This window comes from Stegostoma tigrinum, chromosome 3, assembly GCF_030684315.1.
Source record: "Stegostoma tigrinum isolate sSteTig4 chromosome 3, sSteTig4.hap1, whole genome shotgun sequence".
Lineage (NCBI taxonomy): Eukaryota > Metazoa > Chordata > Chondrichthyes > Orectolobiformes > Stegostomatidae > Stegostoma > Stegostoma tigrinum.
The window spans coordinates 31366298-31383151 of record NC_081356.1 but is presented as its reverse complement, the minus strand read 5'-3'; the positions used below and the strand labels follow the sequence as shown (position 1 = coordinate 31383151).

The 16854-nt window shown below is 38.5% G+C and overlaps 1 protein-coding gene and 1 long non-coding RNA gene across 2 annotated transcripts in view; one reads left to right on the top strand and one right to left on the bottom strand.

Moving 5' to 3' along the window:
• The window catches only part of ecpas (Ecm29 proteasome adaptor and scaffold), a 111543-nt gene that overhangs the window by 15204 nt on the left and 79485 nt on the right, over positions 1-16854 (bottom strand). The window contains exons 31-39 of the mRNA XM_048527982.2: positions 14311-14390; positions 11478-11583; positions 10932-10979; positions 9599-9720; positions 5606-5756; positions 5447-5512; positions 3316-3405; positions 1685-1751; positions 789-880 (exon numbers count right to left, since the gene is read on the bottom strand). Of these exons, the coding sequence (XP_048383939.2) occupies positions 789-880; positions 1685-1751; positions 3316-3405; positions 5447-5512; positions 5606-5756; positions 9599-9720; positions 10932-10979; positions 11478-11583; positions 14311-14390 (822 nt within the window). The remainder of the gene's footprint in view (positions 1-788; positions 881-1684; positions 1752-3315; positions 3406-5446; positions 5513-5605; positions 5757-9598; positions 9721-10931; positions 10980-11477; positions 11584-14310; positions 14391-16854) is intronic.
• Positions 5882-16851, top strand: LOC125451173 (uncharacterized). Its single transcript, XR_007247242.2, has 3 exons — positions 5882-6020; positions 7850-7941; positions 16620-16851. It is a non-coding gene; the product is annotated as an uncharacterized LOC125451173 (long non-coding RNA).

The following is a 16854-nucleotide window of genomic DNA, read 5'->3' as shown; positions in this document are numbered from 1 at the left end:
TACTGTGATCTCCTGGGGGAGTTGGAAAAGAAATCACAAGGCCAATCAGGACAACAATAATAAAGCAATTTGGGACGATCCTCTTTGCAATGAAGCAATCAAAACTACTTCACGGGACCAGATCAATTAACCTGGTATTTTATTGACATTTTGTAATATTTAGCGAGAAACAGGACTGGATGTGCAGAGTGCACACTTTCATCACTTGAGCTAGCAGCTTGCTCTTAGTCCAACACTGTGCGGGTTGGGGGGTAAGAAAAAAAGATCTGTCCAATGTCTAAACTAATCTTTCCCTTTTGTAATGTATATGTATGACTGCACTGCTTCTGGGCTTCCTCCATCCATCTGGAGGAACTGGTTAAGAAGAACACAGTCAAACCCTTTAATGTATTTGCATACTTATCGAATCATCCCAAATTCTACACATTTCTAGAAGGATTTCTAATGCAAGTCTTTTAAGCTGTCTGAATAATTTAAGACACTTAAATTGTGGATCATCCAAGAGAATAAGCTTTTGAACTTTGCTCCTACATTACTCAGCACCTAAGGGGGCCAAAATTGGACACAGATTTCCAAATATAATCATCCACTGCTCTTTTACATTACACTGTTCTATTTGTGCAACCTAATAGTCTGTTTGCTTTGGTTTCAGTTTCAGTTTCTGACCATTAGCAACACCGATCAGAAATCTTTAGAAACTTAGGAACGTTCTCAACCAATTTTAATTCTGTATGGTGTAATATCCAAGTGCATGTTATCAGTATCCTTAAAATACTGTTGATGCTTACCCGAACCAAATGACCTATTGCCACAGCGTATGCTTTTCTAATGACACTGCTACGATCATTCAAATCGGATAACAGGGCACTCATCAATTTACCTGTCAGCCATGAGAGAGGACAATGTTACAACAGAATCAGACAATACAAATATTTTCCCGTTTCACTCAACTAATTTGTTCTTCTTGAGGTGCACAGTTTCTTTTTCATTGTTGTGACAATTTCTTTTCAACTTAAAAGTGTTTACAGCAAATGTAATCACCTGACTTTGGAATCACATTTATATAATTTGGAAAGTCTGATGTAAGTGAATTCAATAGAAACTTCCAAAAGAACTGAATACTTTGAAGAGGAAGTTTTGCCTCAGTAACAGGCAAAGAGAAGGGTACTCACTGGTTGGCCCTTTCAAAGAGTTGGCACAGCCATGTTCAGCCAAATGGCCTCCATTTGTGATTTCATGAATTCAATACGGAAAACAGATAAGAGTTAAATAATTATACTTGTAAACCTAATGTAGTGTTCTCCTAAAATTTACAGTGGTGCAATGGCTCAGTGGTTAGCACTGCTGCCTCACAATCCCAGGGACCTAGGTTCGATTCCAACCTTGTGTGACTCTCAGAGTTTGCACATTCTCCCCATGTCTGTGTGGGTTTCCTCCCACAGTCCAAAGATGTGCAGGTTAGGTGGATTGGCCATGCTAAATTGCCCCATAATGTCCAGGGATGTGCAGCCTAGGTGGACTAGACATGGGAAATGCAGGATTACAGGGAAAGGATACGATGGTGGGTCTGGGTGGGATGCTCTTCAGAGGGACAGTGTGGATTTGATGGGCCAAGTGGCCTGCTTCCACACTATAGGGATTCTATGAAGAAAACCTCCACGCAGTAATGAGTCTTTATACTAACCTGCATAGGTATTTAAATCTTGTGGACATTTGGTTGTCAAAAAAACTACCACATGGGCACAACCTCCCTGTAAATTAGAACAGCAGATTAACCATTAAGATTAGCATTTTGATCATATTCATTGAAGATGATAAAGTGATGGTTTTAATTAACAAATGATACTGAAAGGCACCATAGGTATATAATTACATATCAAAGCAACAGTCTCCAAAATTACATTAGGACTGAAGAAAATAACTTCAATATTACTTCTCTCACGCTCCTCTGTGTCTCAATTTGAAGATGTTAACTTTTGCAGGGGATAAAGGTAAGGCCGAAGTTGTCATAGTCCTAGAGGACCACAGGGCTACTCTCTTAGAGGGAGCGATGATTGGCAGTGGTTTAACCCAAGGGTCACCATGTCTCAAGCAAGGGGAAAAAGTTGGCAAAGATAGTCCTTCATAAAGACCTCAGGTCAATGTGGAGAATAAAGACATGCATCAGCATCATTTGAGTCACAAACCGGCCAACCACCGACTGAGCTAACCAATTTCAATGGGCAATTGCACAAACACTTGTAATTCTCCAATATTTAACTCATAAGCATTCTTCATTCATTAGCCTGGATTGTAGCTTTATGGGAAGATGTGAGACACTATGGGGCGTAGGAGTGTGTGTGAAGGAAGAAGTATTACAGCACTTTATTACACGTGCACCTTTCAGCAGGGATTACATAATAAATACTACTGAATCAAATGTTACTGGAGCCAACTGCAATACTCTTACCCAACATCCACTCAACTGAAATCAGCCAATGTGACAGAGATCAGGAATTCTTATAAGTCTATCTGATTCTAGGCATCATACTCGAAGAAGTTTATGAAAACACTGGAAAGTGTGCAGAAAAGATTATGAGAATTGTCCTGAGCACAAGAGACTTGAGTTATGAGGACAGGCTGGAGCAGATGCAACTGTTCTCTTTAAAGAACGTTGAGAGATTTGAGACAAGCATTCAAAATTGCAAGGGTCTAGAAAGCTTATTCAGTGTGAAAAAGGTTTGAGAAATAAAGTATGTCCTTTAAGATGAATGGCGGAAGCAGCAATGATGACATGAGGGAAAAAAAACAATTTTACACCATGGTCTGGAGTGTGTAGGAAGCTAACTGAATTGTGGCTTTCCAGTGAGTTGGATAATTATCTCAAGAAAAAAAAGAACTGCAGAATTCTGAAGGCAAAATAGTGGTAATTGATGAGTAATTCTTGCAGAACAGTCATATGGACACAACGGGCTTAATGACCTCCTTCTATAATCCAAATTCAAGTTATAAATTTTACACTTTACATGATTAGGTTTTACACAGGGCTGCAGATTTATCCACTGAAGGCAAAGGGGAACAATCTCATTAAAATACTAGGTAAATACTTCGCCTTTTCACTGCTACCATGCTGATGGGCTTATGACAATGAGTAGTTAAGGGCACTAAATCTCACAGATGAAGCAACATGGATAGTCAAAAAGCAGGTTGTTGGATTCTCAGCAGTCCACGCATTTATGAGGGATACTTAGAATTATGCAAGTGTTTGAGATAAATATACAAGCATGACTAACCATATTTGTTGCATGTATCTTTTTGTCATATTTTAGGACTCACTTTGGTTCCAAGGCCAACGCCACTCCTCAGCAGTTCGCACAACTTCGGAACTAATTCTCCGAGAACAGAAGCATCTAGATGTTGGAGACACTATAAAACACAAAAAACTCAGGCAAGAATGGAAACATTCCTATTATAATGTCAGTTGTGAATTGTAAATTATTAAATCTTGTAGACAGGGTAAATAGTGTGACTTTAATATTGTCAAAGAGCACTTAAGATCATAAAGTATGTAAAGAAAAAGATTGGTGAAAACTGATGTAGCTCCACTACAGTCAGAAACGGGGAAATTTATAATAGGGAACAAAGAAATGGCTGACAATTTAAATTCATACTGTGTGTTTGTCTTCACAAAGCTGGACACTAATAATCTATCAGAAATGATGGGGAACACAGGGCTTGGTAAGAGGGAGGAAGTGAAGCAAATCTGTGTTAGTAGAGAATTGGTGTTGGAGAAATTGGTGCTACTGAAGGCTGAAAAATCCGCACCCCAGAGTCGTCAAGAAAGTGGCCCTAAAAATAGTCGATGTATTGGTAGTCATCTTTCAAGATTCTTTAGACTCTGGAACATTTCTTATAGATGGAGGCTAGCTAATGTAACCTGACTATTAAAGAACGGAAGTAGAGAGGAAACAGGGAATTATAGATCAATGAGACTGACGTTTGTTGTGAGGAAGATGCTAGAATCCACCATCAAGGATTGTGTAGCAGGGGAACTGGAAAATGGTGATAGAATCAGACACAGTCAGCATGGATTTTCAAAAAGGAAATCATGCCAGACAAATCTACCAGAATTCTTTGAAGATACAACAAGCAGAATTGATTGTGAAAGCCAATAGGTTTATTTGGACTTTCAGACAGCTTCTGACGAAGTCCCATGTAAGAGATGAATGTGTAAAATTACAACAGATGGGATTGGGTGTTGTGTTTTGAGATGGACTGAAAATCGGCCATCAGAAAGGAAACAGTGGGATCAAATGGATCTTTCTCTGAATGGCAAGCAGTGACGAATGGGGTACTACAGGGATTGGTATTGGGACCCCAGCTACTCGCAATAAATGTTAACGATTTAGATGAGGGAACTAAATACAATATCCCAAAATTTGAAGATGACACAAACCTGTGTGGAAAAGTGACCTGTGATTTGGACAGGCTGAGTGAGTGGGCAAATACATGGCAGACTTAGTGTTATGTGGATAAATGTGGGATTATTCACTTTGGTAGCTAAAAATAGGAAGGCAAATTATTTTTTGATTGGTTGTAAATTGAGAGGGGAATGCTCAATGAGTGCCCTTGTGTACCAGTTGCTGAAAGTGCCTGCCCAAATGCAGCAAACAGTAAAAGAAGGCAAACTGTGTGCTGGCCTTCATAGAGAGAGGATTTGAGTACAGGAACAAGGATGTCTTTCTGAAATGATACAAGGTATTCATGGGGCCACACTTGGAGACATGTATACAGTTTTGGTCCTTATCAGAGGAAAGATGTTCTTGCTGTAGAGGAAGTGACAGAAGATTTAGCAAATTGAGCAAGGCTTACATACAAGGAGAGATTGAGTTGGGTAGCATTGTGCTCACTGGAGTTTAGAAAAGTGACAGGGCCATAAAATTCCAACAGGACTAGGTAGGTTAGACACAAGAAGGATGTTCCCAATGGTTGGGGAGTCCAGAATCAGGGGCACATTTTAATGAATGAGGTAAGCCTTTTAAGGCTGTGCTGAGGAGAATTTCTTCACCCAGAGTGTGGTAAGCCTGTGGAATTTGTAACCACAGGAAGTGGTTCAGGCCAAAACATTGTGTGTTTTCAAGAAGGAGCTAGATGTGGCTCTGCAGCTAAAAAGGCTCAGTGGATAAGGTGAACGCAGGACTAGGGTACTGAGATCGATGACGATCTGTACTGAATGGTGCAGCAGGCTTGACAGGTCAAATGGCCTAGTCCTGCTCCTATCTTCTATATTTCTATATTAACCAAGAGAAATGATTAGACTTGTGGAAGGGTAAATTTTAAAACCAGAATTCTGCAAATACATATTACTATATCACCAATATTCAAAATTATGTCAGCTCTCAGCCAAGACAGTTTCATTTGGTCTGCAGATTAACATAATAATTAAACTTCAGCTTTTTGTACCTACCATGTTGATGGTCTCCATCACTGGCGACGATTTAGCTGCACTAAGTCTGGCACTGTCCATAGTAGCCTAATATGAACACAAAAAAGGAAAATGTTCATTAAGTCAAGCAAACTTATTGCAAAACAGACAGTACAATATAAATTCAATATCATACTTCACCTTCTCTTGTTCTGTAGCACGTAGACTCAAATAATTGAGGACCTGTGGCTCAAGAACACTTAGTGATTCCAACAAGGTGGGGATAAGTCTTGCTGCATGTGGCTTTAACAGTGTCCCTGCGTTTTTGCTAATTTTCACAAGGGTATTGATGCTATTTAAAGAAAACAGATTGATTACTGATGAAAATTACACTGTAATAAAACTGAAGTATCTGGAAAATATAAATCACTTGACTTGATTATAACACATTTTTCGCCTTCATCAGAGGCTGCACTGAGGATGTTACCAAGCACGGTATCAAAACGTCTGTGGAACATCAACCCCGTTCAGCGAGCCAACCAACCTCAACACATATTTCGCAATTATATCCTTATGAGCTTTACAAAATTGAAGAGGAATGCACAAAATGACAGAGGTACTCTAAGCAGATTGGAACATTGCCAACAAATGTCAAGTTCTCAGTGGGGATAAGAGAAGCTACACTTTAGTGCTAAGTCAAAACAAATCCAAACTGCATAGCAATATAGTTTGCTAATTAAATATAAACCCGTTCCTGAACTTATTTAAGAACTAAATCTGAAGTTAATGGTCTTGGCACATCTGGACAAAACAAATAGCCTTTAATAGTGCAACTTAATGGAACCTAAAATCTGGATTAAATCCGTTCTTGGTCTGCTCTGTAGCAGTAGAAATGATTCAAATATCAACGGCCCGTATATTTTATTAGCCATTCAATGTTCTGCTGATATCTTTTGCAACCACTTTGCATTTGCCAAAAATTATCATATTAACACCAAATTCTGGTTGCTGTCTTGCTATGTCCGAGCCCGCATAATTTACACTCCATGAAAAAGATTAAAAACAGCCGTGATCATCACCTCAGATCTAGGATAAGTCGCTTCCACTACATGAAATGTGCATTGACCCTAATCCTTTGTTCCTTGCTCAACTGATTTTCCATTCAATTTGCTATATTTTCTCTATACCATATTTCTAACTTCTCCGTCAATTCTCCTGAGACACACTTTAGTGAATAGCTTCTGAAAATTCATTTCAGATGCTTTTTCAAATGATTTCTTTTTGATAAATTCACACTGGTTGTATTAATTATTATAGATTTGAAATGCAAAAATTTGATGCTAAACCATAGATTATAAATTTTCATTGACTTATTAGTCTAATCAGGTGCCATCATCTTTCCATTTCTGAATTGGTGCTACACTGGTTATGCTCCAGAGTCCTAGAACACGCTATCTATCTAAGGAGGCTGTAAAAGTTGTCAGGGCCTAATGTTTTTCACCATTTTGGCTTTCTTCCACTGGCCTTGAGTTTACATTGTCAGGCTCTCATGTCTAACCACCTTAAGTTCTGTTAAATCTGCCAGAATCAAATCATTTTCTCAAATAACAATCAGTTCAAATTGTTATAAACACTCCACCAGTTTACCTACTTTTGTTTCTTTTAATACTTGTAAATGCTAAAGAATGTTTATTTCATTCTTATTTTGGAAATTCTCCCAATTAAAACCTGTTTCCACCATTTCACCACTGAACTCTGCAATCTCAAACTGCAGTGTCTGGTCCTGTTTTGTCTCCTCTCTCTTTGCTGGTTTTGACTTTCCTCTTTAGCTTTTGGATGACAGCTATTCGTGGTTTGGCCATTCACACCTTCTCCAGACATAATTTTTGCTTTTTCACCTCTTCCTTTTCCACTCTCTTTGGCCTTCTGGTACCTACCATGTGGTTACCAATCTCTCCTGCCTTCCATTCTACCACTGACCTACTCTTTTATTCATTTTCCCATCTTTTCACTTGCTGGAACCTGTTAAATTCCAACCTTTCCCAATTCTCTTCGTAGAACCCCCACAGGGCAGGAGCAGGACACTTGGCCCATCAAGTCTATACTGACCCTCCAAACAGCAGCTCACGCAGATCCACCACCCTCCAGCCTATCCCTATAACCTTGCATTCCGCTTAGCTAATCCACTTAATCTGAACATCCCTTGACACTATGGGCAATTTAGCTTGGCCAATCCACCTAACTTGCACGTTTTTTTGGACCGTGGGAAGAGACACATGCAGACAGGGGGAGAATGTGCAAATTCCACACAGACAGTTGCCCAAGGGTGGAATCAAACCCAGGTTCCTGGCACTGTGAGGCATCAATGCTAACCACTGAACCACTGTGCTGCCTTTCTAATGAAAGGCCATCAAATCTGACACATTATTCGTTTCTCTTCCACAGATGCTGTCAGAGCTGCTGAGCATGTCAAGAATTTTCTGCTTCTATTTCATTTTGAAAACCTGATGGAAACTTAGATCCAACAATGTCGCAAGGTGAATGAAAAAGACCAAATAGTACTGATTATGTGAAACTTCCTTTAAAGCATAATATATAACTGATTGTATTTTTTTTGAATATTTCACAACACTAATGACATTCATTCAACTGTCTTCACTGCAGAAAACCTCCCCAAGATATTTGAGAATTTAAAGATGAAAAGGGAGAGAATAAAAATAATCATTGCCATAGAAAAGCAACTGTGAATACTAACAGACCTAAACACTGACAAGTCCCCAGGTCCCGATGGCCTGCACCCTCAGGTCTTAAGTATTTCAAGGTATTAGAGTTACTGGTTCTAATCTTCCAAAATTACTTAGACTCAAGAATGGTCTCAGCAGAGTGGAAAACAACAAATATATCACATTATCCAAGAAAGGAGTAGAAAAGGACAGAGGTACAAAGTAGGAAACTATAGGCCAGCTATCCTAACATCTGTCATATGAAATTACGAGAATGAATTACTAAGGAGGTTATAGCAAGATGGTCAGAAAATTACAATGGAATTAGGCAGAGTCAATGTGGCTTTGCGAAAAGGATTGGTTAACTAAGAGGAAACAGAGATTAGGGATAAAAGGATCTTTTTCAGATCAGCAAACTGTAACAAGTGGAATCCCACAGGGATCAGCACTGAAGGCCAAACTATTTAAAATTTTTATTAATGACTTGAATGAAGAAATCAAACACATTACAAGTGAATTTGCTGACAACGCCAAGCAGGAAAGTTAGTTAAGAGGAGGAGAGGACAAGAAATATGGTCAGGTTAAGTGAGTGAGCAAAAGGTTGGGCACATGGATTGTAACATGGGAACATGTGAAATTATCCACTTTGGGAGAAAGAACTGAAGAGCATCACACTACCCAAATGTAAAGAGATTGTAGAACTCAACGGTAAAGTGGGATCTGGATGACCTGGCGCATGAATCACAATAAGGTAGCATATATGTATAGCACGTGATTATGATGCCAAATTGCATGTTAGTGCTTAATGGAAGGGAGATGGAATATAGTAGTGGGATGTTTTACTGCAGCTGCACAGGGTCTTACTGAGAACACTGTATCCAGTTTAGGTCTCCTTTTTGAAAGAATAATTGCATTATAAGCGATTCAGAAAGTTCACTGGGCTTATTTCTGAGATGAAAGACTTCTGAAGAAAGATTGAACAATTTAGGCCTATAGCCACTGGGGTTTAGACAAATGAGAAGTGATCTTATTGAATCATCTAAGAATCTGAGGGAATTTGATCTGCTGTATACAGGGAGGAAGTTCTCTCTTGTAAAAGGGTTTCCTTTTTAAAACAAACGTGGAGAATACTTTTCTCTCAGAATTGCTAGTTTGTGGAATTCTCCAATCTAGAAAGCAGTGAAGGCTGAATCATTGAATTTATTCAAGGCTGTGTAAAATAACCTTTTGATAGATAAGGGAATTAAGTGTTAGGGAAGACGGGCAGGAAAGACCATAAACAGATTAGCTCTGATCTTGATGAATGGTAGAGCAGCCTCAAAAGATCAAATTGCCTATTCCTGCTTCTAATTTCTTTATACCTGTGCTCACTACAGAATTATGTTAGGTCTATTCAAGACTTCGATAAATTATTGAAGGTGACTCAATTTTTTGCTCCTCCACTGTGATTTCACGGTATAGAAGTACATACCTTAGGGATTGAACTTCTGTCACAGGGCTCATAATGCCTTTCTCCAGCAAGCAAGGTAAGAGCACAGCAATAACTTGCTGACCAGCAGCACCATTGGAAGGTTCACAGATACGTATGCACACCTATGAAAGAAAACAACTTAGCCACAGTGGCAGAAAAAGCATATTAACTTCTTTATAGCTGAAATTTTGAAAATATTCACTTTATACCATATGCACAAGAGTCTCAGCCACTCTCTTGCCCTTCATCAACATGGGAAGTCTTTGTCCACACATGACTTCACATCAGCTCAGAGCTATGAGAACAATAACGAAGGCCAATCGGATATATCATTCACAACTTCATGCGCTTGTCTTGTATGGTAGACATTCATGTGAGAATTTAATAAATGTCTTTAGAAATCCAAATTTATTGGCATCTACTGGTTTCGTATTCTCCACCTTGCTTGTTATATCCTCAAAGAAATCTAATAAATTTGCTAAACAGGGTTTCTCTTTCACAAAACTATGTGGATTCTGCCGAATTGGATAATGGTTTTCTTTATGTCCTGCTATTTCCTTCTTAACAATGGATTCTTGCATGTTTTGAATGACAAATGTTAGGCAAAGGACTAATAGTTTCCTGCTTTGCGTCTCTCTTCTTTTTGAATGTCACTGTTGTTTTCCAATCCATTAGGACCTTCTCATAAACACAGGATGCCATCAACTCAGTAACTCTGCTGACACTTGTATTAAAATTCATGGAAACAAACCTTCAAGTCTAGGGGATTTGTCAGCTTTAGACCTGTTAGGTTACCTATTCTACTTTCTCCACTGATTTTGATTGATTTAAGTTCCTCTACCCATTTTGGCACACCTCTCCTGTAGCTCCTAGATTTTCTACTAAACTCAGGATGGTCATTTTGTCTTCTACCATTGAAAACAGATACTAAATATGCGCTCAGTCTCTGCTATTTCTTCGCTCTGCATTATTAATTCTCCAGTCTCAACCTCCAAAGGAGCAACGTTAGTTTTCAGTGTTCTCTAAGAATATATAAAGGAAAACAAGCTTTTATTGAGGCTCTATGCTTAATGTCAAATTAGCTCCTGTGAAACACAGCGGGATTTTTTAAACTGTATCATCCGAAAAATATGGTGGCTTGACAAGTCACATGCCCTCTTACTATCTAGATGGTTGAAAATCCAAAGCTGCAAAGACCTGAAGCTTCAACTGTTTAATGTTAACGAGATTACTAAAGCCTTAAATTTTTCTCTCATTTAATAGCATACTACTAGTAACAGAAAATAAAGTAAATTCTATCCAGATGTATGCAAATTGTAAGCAATACACTTACCTTACTCAAGGTTTTAAGTGCAGAATCTGCAGCCTTACGAACAGACTCCTGTTAAACAAATTAGGTCACTGAGTTGAAGAGTAAAAGGTATTCACAGCCTCAACAAGAAATTTTCAATTTTCAACTTTTCACAAGATGTTGAAGTGTATTCTAATCACATCAATTTTCTCCCATATAGACAGGTGCTCATGTCAGCCTGCGGTTGCTCGGCTGACCATCCTCAAGAATTTCAAGCAAGTGGCCACTTTTCGTTTGCAAATCAATGCTGACAGGTTATTTTCAGTCACATCATGCCCAAAAATAATCCTACTTAATGGGACCAATATTTCCCTCACTATATATAAAAACAATTAAAATTGGTGAGGGAACCTTGCTTATGAATAGCCTGTATTTTCCTTATGCCACACATCATAATTGCTAAGTGTCGACCATCCGAACAATGTAGAGAGAACACAGGAGGGGTAACACAATCTTCAACCTTATCTAGAGAGTAGCATTTTCTGTGCGAAAACACCTTGGAAGAATATCTGAAGTTATTTTCTGTACCTTTATATCATCACGCACTCTGAAGAGCGTTTCCCATATTTCTGTAAGTCGGTCAACAATGTCATCCACTTGTCTTGCCTGCAGTAGGTCACTAATTGCTAAACAGCTGTAAAATGATAGTTATGAGAGAGAATACAATTGGAGAAGGCTCTCTATTTGTCTTTGGGAGCAGAACAGGCACTTTTCTGTTCTCAAGGATGATTGAAAAATGCTTACAACATTAACAACTCATTTTAAACTCAAACAACATAGTTCTGTTGCAAGATGAACAAAAGAAATTCCGTACAATGGCACAATCTGCATTTAGTAGGTAAATGACAAAACAGAGAGAGAATTATACAAGCCAATATTCCAGGTGTCTTTTGTCAGTTTTTTCCTGTGGCCCAGTCGTAACAGTCCCACCCAACATCAGGAGGCTGTGAATTCAAGCTCTAAGAGCCGTAGGCACAAATCTAGGCTGACACTCCTGTGCCGCAATGACAGAGGTGCTGTCTTTTGGATAAGACATTAACTTTGCCCTGTGCGCTTTTTCAGGAGGAAGGTTAGGACACCAATGCACTATACAAAGAGCTGTGGATTTTTAATGAAATTAGCCGATACTTATTTCCTCATGAACATCACTTAAACAGATTATCTGGTCACTGTCATATTGCCTCTAATTGGACTTTGCTGTGTGCAAATTGGCTGCAGCATTTCCTGCAACGCTTCAAAAGTACATAATTGGATGGAAAGAATTTGAGCATGTTGAGCTAGTGAAACTTACAAGTTTTTTTTTAAAATTATATTTATTTTGTCATTGTAAATGAGATTTTCCCATAATTCTGGTCCCTCATAACTTACCAATACAAATGACCAAGCCTACAAGCCTAAGCATCACAATAAAACTAGTTCCCTTCTTGAAACAATGCAAGTGAAATTGTGGAGCACAATATTTTCCATTAATAGGACTTGATGATTAAATTCAAAAGCAGATTCAACTCAAGCAGTAGACTAACAGACTTGTCAATCCAAAATTGATTCCTACAAATGTGATCTATTAATGGCTCACTGCCAACTTGTTTAGCTAGCACAACACTACTCTAAAAAAGACAAATATTTCATGAAGTTATTCAGTTCTCTAGTGATGGTGGTACTCAGCTTCATTGAAATGTATCCTCCTCCATCAGTGTAATTTTCAAAGCTATAATTTTCTCAAATTGCCAATCTTGCACAGGTACGGAGCTTTAATTATTCTTCACCCAATTTAACAAATAAAATTAAATTGCTTGCTGTCAACATCAGATTGAATAATGTGAAAATTAACTACTTGGCATTTGGAAACGAAATTCACCTCAGGGAGATGGAGTACTTAGCTGCTTTTAAGACATGCCTTCTTATAAAAATAGGCAATAAATCGCAGCAAATTACAATTCTGCATTTGCTTTTCTAATATGTGATGAAACTGTGGATCTTGTATATGTATGTTTTAAGATGACTAATTATAAGTTTGGGTTTTTTTGATTTTTGAGTTAGTAACCAGTTAATAGGACAGACTGGAATAGAATCCCTACAGTGTGGAAACAGGCCCTTCGGCCCAACGAGTCCACACTGATTCTCAGAGCATCCCACCCAGACCCATCCCCAAACCCACCTAATCTACACATCTCTGAACAGTGGTTTTCTGCAAATCTTAGTTTATTAATTTTCAATTATTTCTTAGTGATTTTTTGAAAAAATGTTTTGAGGTCTGACTTTAAAATTTTATTTACATTGGTACAGTTTTACAACCAAAAAGGATAAACAAGCTCCAGGTTATAGGAGGTGAGGGGAGTGTTCCTTAAGCTTAAGAGAACTGCCACCCATATCTTAAAGAGAGTGCTTTTTTCCTTCTGTTTTACTGAGTTTGGAGCAGTCCTTGACACAGGATGGCTCTATTGGTTCTATGGCTCCTGAAAAAGGATATATATATTGAACTAGGTTACCTTCGAGTGAAGAGTTAGTATTAGTCCCAGGCCATAAGTGTTGCATAAAACCCTGAAGAGATTACTTTAAGCAGGTGCATAATAGCTTCAGGAACAGTTAATATGCAGCTCTGTCAATCTATTGAGGTGCTAGGTACAGGGACTCTGGTTTATGTTTAACAGTGACTAGTGCCTTGGGTACTGTACGAGAGTACGTTTTGGGAAATGTAACAAAAGCCATTTTGCTTTTATAAAGGAGTATACTAGGATTATAAATTTAAGCACGCAGTAAAATTAAGAGTCTTTGAATCTGTATTGAAAGTAGACAGTTTTGTTTGTTCTATTTTATCTTCATTTCCTTTGTTAATAAACTACTGATTTTTTTGGTAAAGGAAAATCCACAGCATTCCATGCTTATGATTCAGTGAGTCTGCACTTTGGTAAAGTCAAAAAACCTCAATCTGTCAACCCAGGTTCCTGTCTGGGATCTGACTTGTGGGGTAATAACAGAGATCATAATAAATGTCAAAAAACCTTGTGCAAGGAGATTCTGATCTCATTACCATATAATATAATTAAATGAAGGATACTACTGAGCAATTATTTTCTATTCCCACCTTTATCTCCTTATCCCATAATTCTTTTTGTTTCCCACTCTATTGACAGCACTAATTCCATTCCATTTCATTTGTAATCTAAGTGGTTTTTCTTCACATAAAAGGCCAGCTTTTCAGGATGGGTAACTGGACTGCAATCAAGAGTAGAAACTGTTTGAATGTGACACTCCCCTGCACCAAAGAATATCAAGGACATCTGTATAGCAAATCAAATCTCATGTTACTTAGCTTTACTCTCAAAGGATCCATACCATGCATCTGAAATAATGGTAGTACCTGGATTCACGAACACGCCAAAGATTGCTGGTTAAATTGTATATTAAATCTTGAAGGATCTCCTTCAAGTATGTGTCTATCTGTTAAAAGAAATATACAATTAACTATTGCTTTGTGAAATTATCTCAAATGGATGACTTTTGAAACAAATTTACAATGCAGATAACGGCACACCCTTTACAAAAGAAGAAGTTGGTAAATGGATCAATTAGGACCATGCATTTTAAAAAAAATAGATGAGAGTTGTATAATTCTTGTATCTATTTAAGTTGCTAATTAGCTAATCTTTCAGATCATTTTAGATATTTTACATTGTACCTCCTATATTGAGGGTACAGTTATCAACAGGACTGTGCATATGTGGTGGGGGAAATTCACATTTCCAAGATATGTTCATTCAGCACATAAAAGATAAAATTGGAATGATTCTGCACAAGCTGCACGTTAACAGAAGGCAAGAGCAGGATGAATCATAGGATTGTTGGCCCTTAATAGGACATTATCCCTATGAATTTTCCCTTACGGAAATTATCCTAATCAACTTTCCTTTATGAAACATGGAAAAAGGGAGCAGGATTAGGCCATTTGAGCCTAAGCCACCATTTAACATGATTATGGCTGACCAGCCAACTCAGTACCCGGTTTCTAATTTCTTCCCATCCCATTTCATCCCTTTAGCTCTAACAAGTAGATCTAACTCCTTCTTGAAAACATTTGATGTTCTGGCCTCAACCAGTTTCTGTAGCAGGAGAATTCCAGTCTCACCACTCTGGGGTGAAAAAGAATTGTCCTCTTTACATTGTTAACTGGCCAACCCCATATCCTTAAATTGTGATCTCTTGTTTTGGACTCCATGGTCATTAGGAACATTCTTCCTGAATTTACCTTGTCTAGTTCTGTTAAAATTTTATTGAATTTCTATGCAATCCCCCTTTATTCTTCTTGGGGAAGGGATGGCTTAGTGGTATTACTGCAAAATCCAGACGTTCTGAGGATCTGAGTTTGAATCCCACCACAGCAGATGGTGAAATTCAACAAGATCTGGAATTAAGAATCTACTGGTGACCATGAAACCACTGTCAATTGTTAGAAAAACCCATCTGGTTTATTAATGAAGTTCAGGGAAGGAAAGCTGACATCCTCACCTCGTCTGGCCTACATGTGACTCCAGACCCACAGCATTACGTTTGACTTCAACTGCCCTCTGAAATGACCTAGTGAGACATTCAGGTGGACCAACTGATATAAAGACTCTTTAAGGGCAATAAATGCTAGTCATCCAGTGATGCCCACATCCCACTACTGAACTAGATAAATATTCTAAATGCTAGTGAATATAGTCTTAACAAGCCTCTTTTCATGTGTCAATCCTGCCATCCCAGGAATCAGTCTGGAAAGTGTCCTTGCACTCCATACATAGGCAGCAAATTGACGCTCAGATAATGAATCGCTCACACTACCCCAGGTTTGGTCTCACTAAGGCCCTGTGCAACTTCAGCAAGACATACTTCCTCCTGTACTTGAATCCTTCACTATGCAGTCGAACATACCATTCATCATTTTCACCGCCTGCTGTAGCCGCATGATTACTTTCAGTGACTTGTGTACAAGGACACACAGCACTCATCACACCACCTCCTTTCCCAATCTATTGCCACTCAGATCGTAACCTGCCTTTCTGTTTTTACTACCAAAGTGGATGGTCGCACATTTATCAACATTACACTTCATCTGCCATTCGTTTGCCCCACTCAACATATCCAAATCACACTTAAGCATCTGTGCATCCTCCTCACAGTTCACTCTTCCACATAGTTTTGTGTTATGTACAAACTTGGATGTATTAGATTTAGTTCCTTCATCAATAGTGTTTATTCTGAACTGCTGGGGTTCAATCACTGATCCCTATGGTACTCGAACAGACATGTCTGCCACTCAGAAGACGGCCAGTTTATTTTTACACATTTCCTGTCTGTCAACCAGATGTCTATGTCAGTAGACTAGCCCCAATCCATGCACTTTAATTTTACACACACATCTCTTACTTGCACTTATCAGAAGCCTTCTGAAAGTCCAAGGAAATCATTTTCATTGGTACACCCCCACCCCAAACCGACTATTAGTCAGATCCTCAAAAAATCCCAGCACACTTGTCAAGCATTTTCTCTTTTGTAATTCTATGCAGACACTGTCTGATTTTCCACGTGCTCTGCTACTAAATCTTTTATAAGGGGCTCTAGAATTTCACTACTACCAATGTCTAGCTAAACAATCTATAATTCGCTGTTTTCTCTATCTCCTTTTTAAAGGTGTGGGGTCACATTAACTATCCTTCAATAAATAGGAGTTGTTCCAGAGTCTACAGAATCTGGGGGTGCAGTCATTGGTGCTATTGTGCAGTTCTGCTGGAGGCTGCTTGAAGAAAATTAAGTTTCCTCTGCTACGAGCAAGTGCATGTCAACCTAAGCAACACATCCAGTAACTTTTGTTGGAAAAATTAATGAAATTAAGATGACAAAATTCTGAATGATGCAATGTAAACAG